We start from the raw sequence: 18657 nt of genomic DNA, 5'->3' as shown, positions 1-18657 counted from the left end.
GGTCCATCACACACTCAATGTGATGGGGCTATGATAGATGCACAGCTGATGCCTAGCCAAAACAGGTTCACCACCGAGTGCACCATCTTGGGTGTGAGTTGCACATTTATCCCATAGATTGGGAAATTAATGTTCTAACAGACATTGTTCATCTTTTTATCATAAGTATGTGGGCAGGTGGTGATCCAATCTTTTTGTTGTCTTAGCCTATGAAAAAGCACATTCCTTCTCTAGTCAAATCAACCCCTTGAGCCGGATAAATTGTCCATCAAAATTAATAAGCAAGCTTCACTTTTTGTTTGCAACATTAACTGGTGAAGAACCTAAAGATCTTCATTTCCAAGGGCACACATTAGTTCCTCACTGGGTGTCTGCGCCATGTCTGTTGCTCATTCAAAGCTGTGTTTTTGTGTTACGTCAGAGATATCCATCTTCCTTTGATTTTTGTCATCAGCACCATTGCTTACTGTCAGATACTGTGGGCAGAGCCCTCACAGATGGAGCCCTCACAGCGTGCTCCCGCCATCGACTGCGCGCAGCATCTCTGCAATAATTTATTTAAAGCTTAGCCACCATCCTGACTTTATCCAATTCTGGTCTGTTGATTAAATATTATAGATGACATGTATGGTGGTGAGGGACTGAGAAACAGCGATCGCTCCTGGTAAGTAACATTATGTTCATGGTACAAATAGTAACTGGCATATGTTGAAGCCAAACATGATATTATGATTTAATTACCAGAGCAATTAGGCTGTGTTTCGTACAAGAGAAAGCACTGGAGCGAACGTGTCTTTAGATTTATCAGGGGCTTCTCAGGCATGTTGTTAGGGAAGAGGTTGCCCAGAGATGTCGCGGATGCCGCATCCTTGGAGACATTCAAAGTCAGGCAGGATGGAGCTCTGAGCACTGATCTACCTGTAGATGTCCCTGTTCATTTCAGAGGAGTTGGACTGGATGGCCTTTAAAGGTCCCTTCCAATTCAGACAGCTCTATGATCCTCGGTGGAATTCCATGTGGAGAATTGAGTGGTTGTGTACTTGGGTGAAACTTTCCACAGAATAAGAATGCTAGAGCAAGAATTAGGAAAAAAAAATAAAGATTGTGACTCAAATGAATTCAGAGACCTTTGAAATATGTAAGTCCAAATGACTTCATTATGTGTTCCTGTGGACAGTTGTTTATTTTGCTTAATGTTTGTTTATTAGCAAACTTCTTGGCAAATGGAAACACTGTGGAAATTCCTCAAGTCCTGAAGGTCCACTAAAATTTACAGAAATGCTGAGCTGAGCTGTGGGACTTTGTTCCATTGTTACTATGTGAGTAAACATGAGTTACTGCCATCCAAAGGAGGATGAGATAGTACTGAAGATGCGTTGCGATAAAGGCTGTACATACACGTGTAAACCTAACTAAGTTATTAACTGTCCTGGTGGTTAAATTAAAGCTGTAGTAAGATTCTCAGAACTTGGAGTGTGTATCTGGAAAGAGAAGGCAAAAGTTCTCAGCAGTTCTACATTGCCAAGAGCAGTGTTAGAGCTGGCTACTACTGAACTCCATCATTCCTGTGTCAGCTTGAACGTCTTACAGAAGAGCAAACAATATTGTTCAGTGTGCACAAAGATGTGTTTAGCTGACCCTCTGAAGATTTTCATGAAAATTAAGTTGCAGAAAGTAAAAGAAAGGAATGAGTTAACTGAAACTATTATTTTTAATGCAACCAGCCTCCTTTCCAATTCCTGTTCATAAAATATTTTGCATTTCTTTATATGTTAGTTTAATATCAATTTTTTTTTTTTACAAAAGCGGAAGATTAAATATTTGTTTTTTAAAAGCTCACTTAAAATGAACTCCACAAAGCTTCTGATGTGAAAATCCTATCATGATCTTCTGTATAAGTATATAATAGCAGCCTTTTTTCCTCTGTATGCAGTTCATGCAAGAACTTGAATTTCATATTAACGTTCCCTCATTTCTTTTGTGACTGTGTCTCTTTGGTTAGACTATGTCTAACATAAATCCACTTGAACTTTATCTCCTTGTGGAAATGTGTAGTATTTTAGGTAACAAGGTTAGACGTGCAAGCCAAACCAGACAATTTTGGCACGCTAAGTGCTTTTCAGAAAATGCATCCCATGAGAGCTGAAATACTACAAAGGTTTGTATACTTAAGGAATAGGCTATTCATGCAATATATTGAGTTTGGATTTGGTTGGCTGTGAGTTATAGCATTAAAAAATCGATTTATTTTACTCTGCCAGAGAAAAAAATAGCTGAAATATTGAATTTGTTAGCTGCTACATTTTGAATTAACTTCTAGACTGAAGGTTAAATTCTATGCTTCTTAAACATGTGTAATCTAATTAGCATTTGTGAGATTTACTGGGATGAATTTTGCCCTTGGCATATGCAATTGCAAACGGAAAGGCTGTGGGCTGCAGGCTGCTGGGGGCAGACAGTCTGCCTGTGGTGGACATCCGCAGAGGGAAGTGCCTGCATCTTAGCTCCCGGGGGGCTGACATCAGCTGACACGGCTCCTGAAATTGCCAGAGTATTTATTATTACAGGAAAGTTTCTTAGTTGCTAAAAATAAGGAGATACTGGCTTTAAAGGGAAGGAGATGCTTCTTGAAATTGTTGTTCAGTTGACAAAGAGAGGCATAATCTAAGATCACTGCATTGCTGCAGTATTTTACAGAAGTCTAAATTCAAAAAAGAAAGTAAAACTGGTTTTTGACAGAATTGCAGCAAGTGTTACGGGACAGACTTAGCATAGGTTGTTTCTGTAGCCTTGATCAAAATCTAGATGAATGTTAAGACTGGTAATTAAGTCTGTTGACTCTTGTTTCATGAGGTGATAAGTGTCATTTCCATAATTTTTTCTTGATGTAAATCAATAAACTCTCGTCCTTTGGAAATACGCTCTCATCAGGGTAGATGAGAAGCATTACAGAACTGCTAGTCTTTTTTAATGCAGCTATCCAATTTATTTGTCCAATATACCTTCCTTGGATTTTATATGGTTTTAGCAGATAAATCTTAGTTTTCTTTGATAGCACATTTCTTGAAATGGCAGTACTCCTCCTTTTTATGTCATCTGTTAATACATGTGCTAATTGTCAGAATTGTCACAAGCTGCCTCATTGCTAGGTGTCTACTGTTGGCCAGCAAGATTTAGCATTCGCCTTCCTTTCACAGCATGAGGGCAGGGTATGGACTAGAGCTCTTGTCACATTTTATAGCAGCTCAGTTCATTTAAGCAGAACGTTAAATCAGTTATTTTACAAGGAAGCATTCAGTCACCTCACTGTTACTGGGAAGTGTTTGGTGAAATAGTGGCGTCCACAGCCTCCATTTAAATGAACAGGCCTTATTCAGTGTGGAATAGTATCAGCCTGTTTAGTGCTTTCATCTTTATTTCACTGATAGCAGGCAATGGGTTAGTCATTTAGTACCATTGTTGGCTTTTTATTTAGTTTATGTACAAGTCCTTTCTTGAACTTTGTCAAGAAAAAATAAGAGATACCATGCACCATTTGGAACTGTATTTTATATAAAGGTAGTTTTATTCATTTGCTATTGTCAAAAGGAAAGTAAAGGCTGAGTGTAATACAGCTGCAATGTTTGTGTCCAGCATCAGTATCTAGACTGCGTCATAGGAAAATCTGGTCAGTGCTGTGTAATTAAACCAAGTGGAACTAGTTGTGTATATTTAAAATGAGAGGTACAAATAAGTCATTATATGAACAACGCTGTATTTTATCTTCAGTAACTTCCTGTGAGATGGCCTCCGTCTATGTCTCCTGTGTCCAAGGAACTTTAAAGGCCTCAGAAAAGCAAGGATTTTTGGAGGTTGGATGTTTTGTGTTTACCATTCTAGCCATAGGATACAGAGAGTTTATTTCAGAAAGGCCAGTAGGGCCTCTTGCAGGTATCTATACCTGCTATAACTATAGGTTTAAGAACCAGCAGTCAGTGCAAAGTCCAGCCTCAGCTGTTCAGTTTCCATTTGCAACCACTGGAACCACTTTTCCTCCTTCCTTCTCCCAGTCTGCCAAGTGGCAATTTTAAACAGACTCCAGGCAACAGGAAGGAAGACTGCATTGTAAACACAGATAAAGTGAATGCCAGCTATTCCCTCTTCTGCAGAAACTATGCAGCTGCTTCCTGGCCATCTCCATCAAACCTCAGAGTCCACCTCAAGTCAGCTGAGAGACTTGGAGCGCAAAGCTAGTGAAGTTGATGCATTTTGCAGTTTCACAAATACAGACCTGAGATCAGGTTCTCTGCCTGTGAGGAGAGATCAGGGAGGTGGTAGAGCTCTCCAAAGGGTCCCCATGTAAGCCTTGGTTTTGTTGCCCTGGGGCTTGAGAGGAGCATGAGCAGCACAGTCAGTGCTTGTAGGATGGGGCAGCCTGGGCAGTAGCACCAAGGAACCTGAGTGATCTTCCAGGACTCAAGTGAGGTTGTGGACAGTTCATTCTGTTTTCTGCCCGTGCCCACTTTCCTGCTCTCTAGAAAACACGTTGCCATTGCCTGAGCTTGTATGAGCTGTTGCCACAACAGAGACCTTCAGAAACGTTTTGTTGGCTAAGAGGTTTGATTTACAGAGATCGATGACTTGAATATTGAGCCACTTGTCTATTTTAGCTTAGCATTTGGTTTGTAGATTTTGGTCAATGCTTTCAAGAAAATACCAGGGCTTTTTGTTATTTCTGAGGAAATGCTTAAAATAATAACCATTCCTCTCACCAGCTGGTAAGTGGATTAGTTCAGCAAATTGAGGCTTTCGTTAGGATGACAGTAGGAGTGAATATTTGTCCTCAGTCTCTCTCAATGACCCTCATCTCTAATGTTTCTTTTCTAGAAATTGAAAGAATACTGTATGCATGTTTGATATTGTATTTAGTCTCTGAAGATGGCATCCCAGGTCTGATGTTCAATTAGGGAGTACAGTTCTGTAATCCTTATTTAATTAGAACTCCTTGTCTGACTCCCTGGGAGTTGCGTTTGTAATTGGATTCTCACAAGTGAGAATATGCAGAGGCCACCTCAAAGGAAAGCTGTAATTTGCTAATGTGTCTTACTTACCTGTAGTTCTTCGAGAATGTTTCCTCTGCATATTCACATTATGGTTCCTGTCCACATTCTGTTTTTCCTTGGATTTCTGATGCTCTACAGTTGCAGTGTTTAATAAGAATAACTGAAGTATTGAGCACTGTACAACTCTCCAATATCTCTGATCACTTGGTGTCATGAGATGGCACTTGTACAGTCCTAGTAGTCACTGCTCTTCCAGGAGGTTCCTGTAGTTCACCAGCACTGGAGTACCAAAACCCACTGGTGTGAATATGCAAGGACAGCACTCTCAAAGAGCAAGTCATTGGTAAGTAGTCTTTTTTTTTTTTTTTTGTGTGTGTGTGTGAGTGTGTGTGATTAACCTAATATTTCCGACATTGTTTTGTAAATTCTGTATTTACAAATTCACTTGTAGTCCTTATGATAAAAACAACCATCGTTCTGATTTGTGAGATCAATTTTAGAACTGTTATCTTTCAGGCAAAAAAAAAAAAAAGAGTGTCTGTATTTTTAAGTCTTCGATATGAACTCAGGTCAGTTGTAAATTGATATGTTACTGTTAGTGCGTAGGTGTGCAAACTGAAGTTTTATATTTCTGTCAGACAAAAAGGCACTGTAACGGTGCTGTATTATATACTTGAAAATAGCACTCTTTAAAAAAAGATTGGATCGGATAGCAGTAAGTCATTGATCAAAAAAAGTTTTCTAATGGTGTTAACAATATTAATCCTCAAAGCAGATTCTCTTGAAGAACATCAAATGTATGTTGCTTTTAACTTCCAAATTCTTTTCTAAACACTTCTTTTTTTTTTCTCAACCCCCCAGACATGGAATTCTGTGAGACACCCCATATTCTGTGCTCTGGCTACCAAACAGACTTACATGGTGTATCAGAGCACAGCTACCCACTAGAGGTGGGCTCAGACGTGGATACTGAAACCGAAGGTGGAGCATCACCAGATCATGCCCTGAGGATGTGGATGAGGGGGATGAAGTCAGAACACAGCTCCTGTCTGTCAAGCCGGGCCAACTCAGCATTGTCCCTGACTGACACTGACCATGAGAGGAAGTCTGATGGGGAGAATGGTAATAAAGAAATACATCTGACATACTGAATAGAAGTATTATTTCATTGAAACTTTCTTATTCTCCTTCATTGTCCTCTCTTTCTTTTTTCCTCCTTCTTCCTTAGATCTCTACTAGATCATTTACTCTTTATACAAGATAAAACGTTTAAATTGTGTTTATAGTGTAGATGAAAAATAAGGCAAAAAACAAATGAGACTGTGTAGTTCTAGAGAACAATTGCTCTCCTGTATTCTCTATTTTTATGCAGTAGAAAGATCATCATTTTAATTTCGTGAACTATGAATTAGGTTCTTAAATCTTTATGTGTACGTTTACATCACACATTTTGTGTACAATCCATCCTGTATTTTCTGGTTTTTGAGTGTAGCTTTAAGACTTGAGAGTTAAGCTATATCTGAACAGGTACCTTTATCAGCAGAGCAGACCAAGCTGGTCTCTGTTAGGTCTTGATTCTGTGCATGGAAGTTGAATTTCTCGGTTAGTAGTTCTTTGTTCTTTGTTTTAAGCACTCATTCTCCTTCAGGATCCTTTTACTTATTTGCTTGCTTTATGTTTTAGAAATGGAAAATGTGTATTTAATTGAGTAATGGGGAAAAAAATTCCACTGATTATCTCCAGGCATCAAAATTAATGAAAATCTGCTTAGCTCATATCTCAGTTTGCACATTTAACAGATACATGTAGGAGCTAGATTTGTCGATCCTTGTGTGTCCCTTGCAACTCAGGATACTCTATGATTTTCTTGTAGCTAATGTAGTTATCCAAATGCTAGCTACATTAGTAGTTAAATGTGGTCAATAAGTGGTTTTGTTTGGTTGTTGTTTTTTTTTTTAATTGATAAAAGATCAGGGAACCAGTGAAAGTGGCAGATGACACTTCGGTGTTGACAGTGATATATTTTAATGGATCTATAGTAATATGAAAAAGGATTCATTCATGAATATCCTTTTTATATTTATAATAGGAATGAATTTAATCAATTTAAACTCATTTCTTACGTGATCTAGCATATAGCAGAGTAGTTCTGCACGTAGATTTAACATTTGAGTGTTTGTAAGCTTAATAACAAGTTTTTAATTAATTCAATTAATTGATTCATGTTTTAGATGCTTCAGTACAAATTCTAAGTAGGAAACTGGGAGAAGAAAGCAAGTGCAAAATTAAGCTGGAAGAGAAATTGAGACCACAAGCTGAAATGAACTTAAGTTTTCTTCAGACAGGGTGGACAGATGGGGTGTCAGTGTTTCTTAGGGAGCTGAGTATTTGTAAGAATAATTAGTCTTGAAAGTTAATGTGGATAAATTTGAAGATGAAGGTGATTGTGAAGTACTACACAGGTTGGTTCATAGTCAAGAGTTCTGACCCAGAGAGCAACTGTTTTCTATCTGGGCTGACTCTCAGTAACTCAGCATTCTTAGAGCACAGGCATTCTTAAATCTCTTAGTAAATGAAATAACACGTGACAAATCTTTCTCTTTTTAAGCAGTTATTTGTGCAAAAAGCTTTATTGGAGAGCTGCAAGTGCTGCATTTGTTCCTGTCAGTTGCTACCACAGAAGCAGACTTTCTTTATGCCGGCCAGAAACTTCTGTGGTATGGAAATGGTTGAGTACATTGCAAGCCATTGCTGGAAGTTCATAAAATTCTTGTTCCTGTGATACTGTGCTGTAAAAAAAAATAGATTTAGAAATTCTGGCTGCAGAAGGGTTGTCTAAATGCCAGGTGGGTACAGCTGATTTGAAACTGGAGTAAAATTAATGAGTAATTTACCATTATTGCATTGTTTGAGAAAACTAAGTGCTATACTCCCTGTATTTTGAAAAGATCTGTTGATTTTTTGTTGTTGTTGTTGTTGTTTTTTTTAATCTGTGGGCAAAATTCTGCTGCAAATGCATAGCAGCTTTATTGTAGAATGCAGAACAGTCAAATGCAATAGACTCAGGTAAACCTGTTTTCAGGAAATGCCTTACTTTACGTAGAACTCCAATATATTTCTACAAATGTTATTCTGTTAAGTTATTCCTTGAGTTTGTCCTACCCATGCAAAGCTCTAGAGAGGTTCCTTGACACATGATGTATCTGTACCTGCAGTACTGTTCAGTGCAAACTAACTTAAAAGGGACAAGCTGCTCATTCACAAATCTGATAAGGGTATAAGAAGGTAACATGGACTGACTGAAATTCTGGTATCCTTTGAGTGTTAAAACTAATAGAATAAGGTAATTGAATGGTCATTTGCATATTTTGTGCTGCTGTTATTGTGCAGACATAACCTGAAGACTGAATAAGTAGAAATGATTCCAGATAAGAAAAAAAACCACTGATCTTGCACTACTGCCTTCAGCTTTTTATCTTTTTTTCTTTTTTTTTTAATCTATTTGAGTTTATCAAAGAAAGATTTTCTTATTCCAGGGATGGAACGTTGATGGGTTTGTACTTACAACATTTTGGATGGAAATATTTTTAGTGGTACAGAACAATTGTGTTCTGAAGAACAAGTGAACAGACAAAGCACAACCTTTTACTTCAAACCCTTGATCTTTGTGAGGGCAGTTGGTTGAGTGGGTGTAACTCAGAACTCTATCTCAGCAGCTGTAAAAGTGACCTGATTTATTTTATTTTTTTTTTAAGTGAACCTCTGGTAAACCCTTTGTGTCAGTATTCTGGGTATGTGCCTACTCCATTTACTGCCTGTTACTCTGAGAACCTGTATTCTAGTGTAAAAGATCAGAAATAAGCTTAGAAATTCACATGAGGTAAAGTGGAACCCAAATCTAGTGGAAGAAGATAAGCATAACATATTAGTGTTTAACACCGTTAGGAAATTGTAGGTAATGGCTCAAAAAATTCTAGTTTTTGGTTTTTGGCTTACATAGCTAACAGTGCCTTCTTACTCCAAGTAGCTAATGAAGGTTGTAAATTTTCTCTTGGATGCACTTTTTTTCATGTCACTATACTTCATCATGTATTCTAACTAGCCAGATTTGAGAATTTATTTGAGGAATGTTTTCCTTCATAGACACACCAACTCTATCATTATCCCTGTTTAAACATACTCTGTTGTTTTGAAAGCATTGAACAGATTGTGTGAAATACCAACATTCCCATTTAAATTAGTGTTGTCAACGCTAATGGCAACTAATAATAGCCTATTAGTGCACAAACTGCCTGAGGCTTTGCCTGAGGCTAAGCAAAATATATATTAATGGCAAGTAATGAACGACCAATTTCTTGGGGATCATTGGTTATCTTGGAATGGTATAAACAGCTCTATTTTAACACTAAAATACTGTGTGGTATGGGAATGTAAATTTTGGACAGAAATGCTACAAAAGAACAATATTAAAAATAGTTACTTACTCCGTTGTAGAAGACTGTATAGAATCACAGAGTGGTCTGGGTTCAGAGGGACCTTTATGATCATCTAATTCCAATCCCTCTGCTATAGCCTCAGTTCACTGGAACAATAGTATCTGTCATTGCAGAATATCAGAACACTGAGTTCAGTGATTTAGTCTGCCAGAATACTGAGCTGGCACATCTTGTTTTTCCATTATTTTTTTTTTTTTTCAAATGTATTTTTCTAGAGCAAAATGTATAGTGCGGGAAAGAATAAAACCCTGATCTACAAAAAGAGTTGTCTTTGATCATATATCTGAAACTGCTCAAATGACATGAAACTACCATGAAACTACATCCCTTTCCAGCCAGTTCGCTGATAATGGACTGAAGTCCATTCTGTATCCATGCACTCTTCCCCACTGAATCGTTCATGCCAATCTTGTGTTTTCTCTTTCCGATTGCCCGTGCAGTCATGAAGCAGTGTGGTTTACCTCAAGTTCATTCGTGCCACACTGTAATCCATTTCTAAGCCACATTTGACTTATTTGCACAGCCACCAACTCTTAGTTTTTGTTACCACATCTCAGCTGAACATTAGTAAGGAACTCCATGATAACGCACTTGTTAACCTGTTTCAGATTTTCAGGCAGTTATAAAGTCCTTTAAAGACTAATTGGTTTTGCTTACTCCTGAAGTGGACTTACATGTTCTTTTGCAAGTAGTTACCGTTTCTTTAGTAAGTAGAGGGAACCAGCATAATGCTGGATTCCCGTGCCATGTGAAAGGACTTTCACTTGGATCCAAATTCATGTTCCGTTCCTTTGACTGCCTTATTTTGTGTCAACTTGACTTTAATTCACAATAGCTTCTTTGAGATTTGCAAGCAAGAAATTAAGGTCATACTACAAGCTGAAATACCACTAGATTTATCATGGGGTATAGCTACAGAGTGTTTGAGGCCAGAGGATGTTTTTGTGTGTTTTTTTTTTTTTTTTTGTTTTGTTTTTTAAATAACATACTTGTCACCTAAAATCAGGAAGAAAATGAAATAAAGAAACTCATCTGTTTCCATTTTTTCTACAGAAATTATTGGGAAACCTCTTTCTTAACAGCGGTGTCCAGGATCAGATTCTAATTAGAGTAATAAATTTTAATAATATCAATAATTTTAAACAGCCAATTGTAAAGACAAAATATTATTAGCTATATATGAGGAGAAGTAAAGTAAGTGAGAAACAAAGAGCGCTGAAGATGAGGTCTTTGCCCGTGTTCAGACAGTGTACCAGCAATAGTGTCAGATGGTCCCTAATGCTCCATCCTGTTTCAAACATTTAAATGCATATTTAAAATATAAATCAAGCATAGCTTTACTGGTATCAATAGAAATCAATTCTGATGAGATCAGAATTCAGTTCCTCTCTTCTAACCTGGATAAAACACGCTTTCCTTTATAAGTCTGTATTTATTGGGCAACATCAAAGCTGAGTTTAATGGCATAGAAACATAGAAGATTAATATTGTGTAATTCACTTAAGTATTTGTTTTATACCTTGAGAGCAGTGGCCCATTTAATGGAGCTTCTGACTTTGGCTAAATCCTTGAGGATTTGTCACTTTGATTGCTGGGTGGATGTGTCACTTTGGGGCAAATCACCTCAGCAATTTGCACTTTGGGTTCAGTATCTTAGCAGTGTTTGCTAAGGGGACAAAGATGCTTAATTAGTAAAAGAAATGTTGAAATTGCTGATGCAGTATGAGAAATGCAGCTTTGTGAACGCTGCAGCTATTCAAACCCCGGGAAAGATTTAGCTAAGGACAACGCTCTGATCTAATTTATAGTGTGTGTCAATAGACCTACTGTGAATTCACACCTGTTTAAATTAAATTTGAATTTAGCACTTTGTAAAAGTCCTGTGCTTTAATGCAAGCAATTGAGAGCATTTGGATTAATGCTGCTGTTATTTACTGTTATTTTGTAAACAAGCCAGTCATTTGGTTGATAGCTCACGTTCTCAATTCACCAGGAAATTATTACCAACAGCTACATTATAAAAACAATACCTGCTCTGAGAGGAGATATCCATGTGATTCTCCATGCAGGATTTTGTTTGTAGTAACAATGACTGTCTGAAGTATTTCTATTAGCTGCTGTCCTGTCGCTTCTTGTTTACAATGGTGCAATTAGGAAATTGAGTTACTAATTTGCAAGTAGAGGAGTGAGGTCAAATATGTGCATGTAGCTTGAAAATACACAGGTAAATATTGGTCTAACTACCATTCTGTGTGTGTCATTTATTCTTTCCTCTCCATTCCTAGTGTGCTTTTTGTTTTTTATTGTGGCAAGGATTGCACAGACAGTCATTGTTACTACAAACAAAATCCTGCATAGAGAATCACGTGGATATCTCTTCTCAGAGCAGGTATTGTTTTTATAATTCCCATTTCGATGACTGACTGTTGGGTGGTTTCAGACACCTAATGGATTAAGACAACCACAAGGTTTACACATAAATACAAAGCCCCAGTGTGAAATAGCTAGAATTTTTGGAGTTTACTGTAGGTTGTCAGTTATTTGATATATGAGACTCTTGGATATTTGACAGGAACAGGCCAGTAATCCTCCCTTAATAAAAGATTTATTTTGCATCTGTCATGTTTTTTTTTTTTTACTTTTTTGGTGTTTAAATAGTATTTATGTTAGTTACTTCTACTGTTGTTTTAGAGATTTCTCCTCTTTGTCAAAGGAAGTGCATGAATCTCAGCAGTAACACAGCAGTGCTTTTTGTGGGAGTTTTGGAGTAGACACTGACATTGTTACTGCTCTGCTGGAGCTGTTAATGGTGTAGGATGCTTTTGTTGACCTCACAGAGGTTCCTCTGGAAATGTTCCTGTCTCAAAGGAAGCATGTAAGTCATCTGAACTGCTATGGATAAGAAAGACATGCATCTGTAAGCACTGTAGCATCACCTCTGTTGTAATATCATGACATTCCTGCATTTGTTCCCTTGGTATTAAAGCCCTTTATGAAATTTCTCATATATGGAAAGTTTGCTAATGATGAATAATTGTTTGCCATGTTATAGGGAAAATTCTGCCCTTTAAAAGGATGATTTCATTACTTATGCTGACTGACATGGGTATTACACCTATCTATCTGTTGTTTTAACATTTTTCATATGCTAAGTTACAATCTTTGTTGCTGAAATATTCCCTTTCCCAAGTTTGTCTTGTAAGTGCTGTGAACATTAAAGGCAAACATTAAAAAGTATTATTTTACATATTTACTCAAGATTGTGTAATATTTTTAGCATTGCTGTTTTGTTTTCTTTCATTGGTAACTCAAAGCAGGGGGGAGGGAATCTTGAGGAGAGCAGTCAGGTCTAATTTTTATCCCAGAAGTGAGTAACTTGGCTATAAAGCTCAAAAACAATCTCTTGACTTTCCCCCTGTGTGTTATGCAGAAAGGATAGTGAATGTGTCTTAAGGAGCCTGTAGCAATATAAATTATTGCTGCTTTTTTTGTTGTTTTAAATCCTTTTGACTTTGTCAGATGGAAATGAGCACACGGTAGAAGTATTTGCACAAACATTTCGCAATGCGAGGTGATGTCACAATGCTTCTGCAGTTCTTGGGCACTGTTATCTAGGCAGCCATGGAGGTAAGCAGAGAGATGAGATAGCATACAGCCCCTGCCTTTTGTCAGAGCGCTGCAATGAGAGTTATCCAGCCTTTCATTCCAGCAGCCTTGGTGAGAACAGGGGACCCCTGAACAAAATCCTCTTTTGGAATGTTTACTGTGAATTCTACATGAGGACAGCTCTGAACTAGGAACTGTTCAATGCTGAACAATAGACACGTCTGTCCCTATATTTTATTTATGTTGTTTTATTATTAAATTTATAATGTTTTATTTCTCATCTTCTTTGGTTAAAATTTAAAATGTATTTGAAGATCAGAAAGCTGTTTTGCAGAAACAACCTGCAGTCATTTGATACAGATTTCCTTTGGAATAAAATATTTATTTTAGTTTAGTGCTGATACTTTTATGTACTTATTTTGAATTATATGCAATTCTTGCTTATATGTCTTGGCATGCAAATGTTCCTTACAGTTGGAACCTGGAGATTATTAAGGCTGCTAGATCAAAAAGATGCTATTACTCATATTTACTTCCTTGCTCTCTCAGCCAACATGATTTTCAATACAGAGATACCTGAGAGCTTCTTCCCCCCAGCAAGATGCTTTTCAGAAATTTCAAACTGTGTAACAATTTGATAAAAGTGAACGACCAAATGAGTACAAAATTAGTAGTGAATGGAGAATACTGACAAATCATCCTTTAAGGGTTTAGCAAAGTTTAATCTAAATATAATTTCTTCTCAATAGTATGAGATCTCCAAAGAATTTATTATTCTGTCCTACTGTGGATTAGAAAAGATTGTTCATCCTTTCTCTTCAGCCTTTTTTCCCTGTTTTTCACCCATGTAGTTCATTGTGTATTACACACGGAAGTCTTATCTTCCATTTTCAAATTCGTTAGTAGTTCATTTCCTGTTGGGGAGCATGATAAATCAGATCAGCACAAATTGGCATTATTCAGAACTAAATATTAGCATATCCTCATCTTACACACAGGAATTACTGATAGCAGGAAATAGCTTTGGTGAGACCATCAAGAAGAAACATAGAAAATGGAAAAAGTGGCTGCCTTCCATGGTTGTGACCTCCATAGTCTTCTAAAAATGGAAGCTCACCCAAACGTACTTGACTAGTTTATCTTTTTGCAACAGAGAATAAGATGAGAATGGGAAATAGCATATAAAATTACAGTTGCTTTGTGCAGAGTAATACAGATCTGAATGCAGCTCTTTTCAACTTGCTTTTATGTACAGCTTGTATGAAATGAAATGAAATATCTTAGATATTAATTTTGTTTTCTTTAATTGTAACTGGCTCTATTCCTCAATTTCTTATTTTGTAACAGGAGCATAAGAGAATCTGAATAATTAGCTCTTCTAGAATACGGGCCTAGGAGCTCTGAATAATTCCTGCAGGCTGCTTCCTCTCCCTAACAGATGTTTTTCAGTAATATTTTAATTAGAGTCACATATTCTGATGAGTAATTATGTTGCCAATGTTGTTTCTTTATCTTAAGTTTCTACTCGTAATGATTTGCAATGTAGATTGTATATAGTTCTTCATAGTGCTGACTTGGAATTGAGCAGCACGTGTCCACACCTGATAGCAAGTTACTCCACGTGAGACATGTTGGCTGTTCCGAGGAGCAGCCAGCCCCTTGGGCAGCAGATACCAAGTGGTATAAAGTAGGTACATACCTTTGTGTGTATCTGGAACAGCAGCTGTGGAAGGTCAGCAACCCTGAGGTTCCTTTGTACTGTGACACCAAATTTGCTGAAAGGTCCTGTATGCTGGAGAAAATGACTGCAAGTGAGAATGGCTTAGGACATCGGGTCAGAGTTGCTCGATGCTATTCATCAGAAACCTTGCTAAAGGCAGCTTAAGCTACCAAAAGAATGTAGGAAAAACAATGTTTGGTGTATTCCTAAGCTGTTTATTATGGTCCACAGCACTTCTCTCCCCACATCTCGTCAGTTTTATACATCATACAATTATTCCTTCTCTGGCACCATTAGGAAAGCAAGCAAGGCAGCGTGTTGTGCTAGATCAAAAATTGGAAAAAAAAATCAATATTTTAACAAAAGTTATGTTTAAAGAGGGAAAGAAAAATATTTGCATCTGTTAAATTTTCTCTTAAATGATAAGGATGTTTTGCATTTTTTGAGCACATGAATATTGATGATTATGAATTTCTGTGACTCCAGCTATTAGACTTTATCCCTGTTTTTCTTTCTCTGAAGATTCCATATAGTTTTAGTGTTGGTTACAGATACTGCAGAGTATTATTCTGGTTTCATGCAGCTGATGTTGTCTCGTTTTAGGGGTGTATTTGTGGAGCAGTTGAATGTTATTGATTAACTGCTAATTTTCTTTTGGCTTTTGAATCCAGTCATTATAATGAGCATTACTGAATGTTGCTCTGGGCTTGTTTACATCAATGTAATAAGCATGCCACTTGTTTTGGAGCTGAAAAGAATAATTCACATTTGTAAATGGACTTGAAATATTTTGCGGTGATTTATTCTTATCTTTTGCAAAATATTGCTACATTTTTTATTATTCAAACACCATGGCCAAAGCAGCATAGAAGGTATATTTCTTTTTGAAGTGGGTAAAGCTATTTCCTTAATGAACCAAATATTGAAGAGGGTGTTTCCTTGCTCTGTGGTACGGTTGCCCATAGGATCTTCACCATGTTATCATTCCACCTAGCTATAATTCAGCCAGAGGGTTGCTCAGCATTTATGAGAGAATGAGGTGGCTCCCTCCTACACTCTGAAGCAGTGCCTTTGTCTTGTTAAAAGATGATGAGTGAAAAGGGGTCTTTTTGCCACAGATACTCTCCAGGTTGTCTATAGACAGTACAGTGAAACACTTAATGGAAAGGATATTACTTATAGCTTTCAATGTAGCTCTTAAGCTGCTTGCACAATACGACTTTCCCTCCCTGCCTGCAGTTATTCTTGAGTAAACATAAAGCAAAAAGTAATACTTGCGCTTTGTGCCACAGCCATGGGTGAGTTTTGTTTAGACCTAAGTGTTCCCCTCTCATTGTTTTGTCTAATTGCAATTTCAATAGGCCTTGCTGGTTTGAGAACAGCATACTTGATTAATTCTTCCCCAAACAATGCTTTCAAGACAGTAAACATTCTGTCATTGCCCAATCATGTTAAGCTCATTCTGAGCAAGTGTTTCACTGTTTGCTGAAATGGGGAAATCATAGTGCATGCTTTGAATTTATGCCTCTCTGTGCATTTGATATAAACAGATAAATTCAGTTGCACAGTCAGAAAGTAGCTGATGTAATTTACTTCAGGCTTATGTGATTTGAATCTTCTTGAACTTGTGATATTGGGATCATACAGCACTTCTGCTTACTGGTAGTGGATCTGTAGTAGTTAACGAGGTCTGATGAGCGGTGCAGTATTTATAGCTGAGCACTGGAAGCTTTTAATTTACTTTATACTTATGACAAAACAAATTACGAATGCTTGCACTTTCTGATTTCCACAAAAATATCAGAAGCAGAATGTGCTGAAGTATCAGCTACTGTTGCAGATTCTCAAACTCCTTTGCTAGTTAGTGATGTCTTCAGAGGTTTTTTTAGCTGCTTGTCCCCATGAACCAGATCTTACTGTCTGCAGCACCACTGCGTCAAGGGGGTGGCAATGGATTGCACTCTCTTGTCCCTTTACCAGAAAAGGGCACTGGTTTGGGTTGTGCTGCTCATCCCAGATAAGGGTGGAACACTTGCTGTGAAGTTCAAAAAGCTTTCCAGAACATCACATGGTTTCCTTTTGTGAGAAAGGTGGCAGTGAGGAAGTAGTTGGAGGAATTACAGTTGAGAGGTTGAGATAAAGAATCTATGTCCAGCTCCCAGGAATAGTTGCCCTCCTGATATGATTATAAAAGATTTAGCAGAGGCCATATCTTGATAAGTAAGGTGATGTATATATTTGTAGCAGCTCATTCAAATTAGTTCAACTATGAATAAAAAGCTATGCCTACACATATATTTGCAATATAGATTTTCCTGTAGGGAATGGTGCAGCAATTTAGTCCTCTTCATGCTCTAGTATGCTATCCTAACTCTCAAGGAACATTCTTGTCTCAGTATCCTAGATATGACTAAAAAGTCCTAAAGACTGAAAAATCCTGAAGAGTCATTCTTTTCTGGCAATGGAAAGGAGGAGCAAGAGGCTGCTCTGAAGGTGCCTCCCTCCACTGGAAACAGTGTATGTTCACCATATGTGGTTAAGTGCATTTGGGATTGGCTGTTGGTGTTCTGCCAAGTCCCTGCAGCATTTTGTTGCTGTGTCTCTGCCAGTGGACTAAAGGATGCTGCAGCCCTCCGAAATCTGCCTGCTTTGATATAAAGATATGAGAGATTATATGTGCTTGGGGAAGCCCTTGCATCCCACTTCTTCCGTGTTCTAGTTTAGCATCAAAGTATTAAGAAATAGGTTAGTGCCGTTATCAAAAACCTTTGGCTCGACTCACCCCCACCTCAGAAATTCATGAGATCAGGGCTGCTCCAGTGCTTCCTGATTGCTTCAATAGAGGAAGACCTTCCCTCCCATTCTGTGCAAGTGTCAGGGCTAGCAGGAGCCAGCATTAAGTGCTGTTTAGCACACGAAGCTGGGTGCCACTGCTGTGGTCTGCCAGTGCTGCGGTGCCGAAGGGAACAGAACTGCAGTGTTTCTTCCAGTGGCTGTAAGAACTCACATTTAGAAGCGCAGTTCATCTCTCTAACAAGGGGCACTGCCCAAATGCTTTGTTGTCATGTGTTCGATGTGCCTACAACTATCTTGTTGTCTTTGCTCGCGGGGAAGATTATAATCGAGTCATTCTTCCTCGAGCCTGCCTGGCTGTATGTTCAGTCAGTTCAGTGTTTATCCCAACAGTCCGATCAGTGATTGCATTGATTATTTTTCTTCTAGCCTGTGATTCTGTCTCCATTCTAGCTTTTTAATTTTTATAATTCACTTCCTTTAGAACAGCAAATTAACTGTGTTTGGTTGTGTACATATTTTGCCAGGAATATAATCTCCGGAGTACAGATTTCTCTATAGTAGCTAATAACCTGCAGTTCTTGGAAGCTCCTTTTTCTTTTTATAACCTTTCTCTTTTTCCAATACACTTTCTGATTACTGCACTATGGTTCGATTTTTATTGGATCGTTTTAGAGCATAATAATTCATTTCTGATCCCTAGTACCTCTTGTCCATTTCTGAAGTGATCCACATTATTACAGTCACTCATTTTTGTTTACATCTTTCCTCTGAAGACAGTTTTCTGCGTTTTGTCTCTAAATACCCTTCTGGCTGGCACTGCCATTTCAGTCTTCTGATATCCAATTTCCTTTTAATACAGAATCAAATAGAATGCATTTTCTGTAATTTAGCAGTCAATTCTAGCTGAATTTTTTGAGCTTACTTGTAAATAACTTACAAATTGGTTAGTGGCTAATAATAGGGGGGAAAAAAACCCCAAAACCTAAATCAGAAGATT

The 18657-nt window shown here is 37.7% G+C and overlaps 1 protein-coding gene across 2 annotated transcripts in view; it reads left to right on the top strand.

Moving 5' to 3' along the window:
• Window positions 1-18657, top strand: part of TENM1 (teneurin transmembrane protein 1) — a gene marked incomplete at both ends in the record, with an annotated part of 228455 nt that overhangs the window by 22585 nt on the left and 187213 nt on the right. For both annotated transcript variants that reach the window (XM_079541735.1, XM_079541734.1), the window contains one exon: window positions 5904-6164. In XM_079541735.1, coding sequence (XP_079397861.1) covers window positions 5904-6164 — 261 coding nt within the window. The remainder of the gene's footprint in view (window positions 1-5903; window positions 6165-18657) is intronic.

The sequence above is a fragment of the Tetrao urogallus genome (assembly GCF_951394365.1).
Source record: "Tetrao urogallus genome assembly, chromosome: 13".
NCBI classification, from domain to species: domain Eukaryota; kingdom Metazoa; phylum Chordata; class Aves; order Galliformes; family Phasianidae; genus Tetrao; species Tetrao urogallus.
The sequence above is the reverse complement of the archived record's forward strand: the minus strand, read 5'-3'. Positions and strand labels throughout refer to the sequence as shown.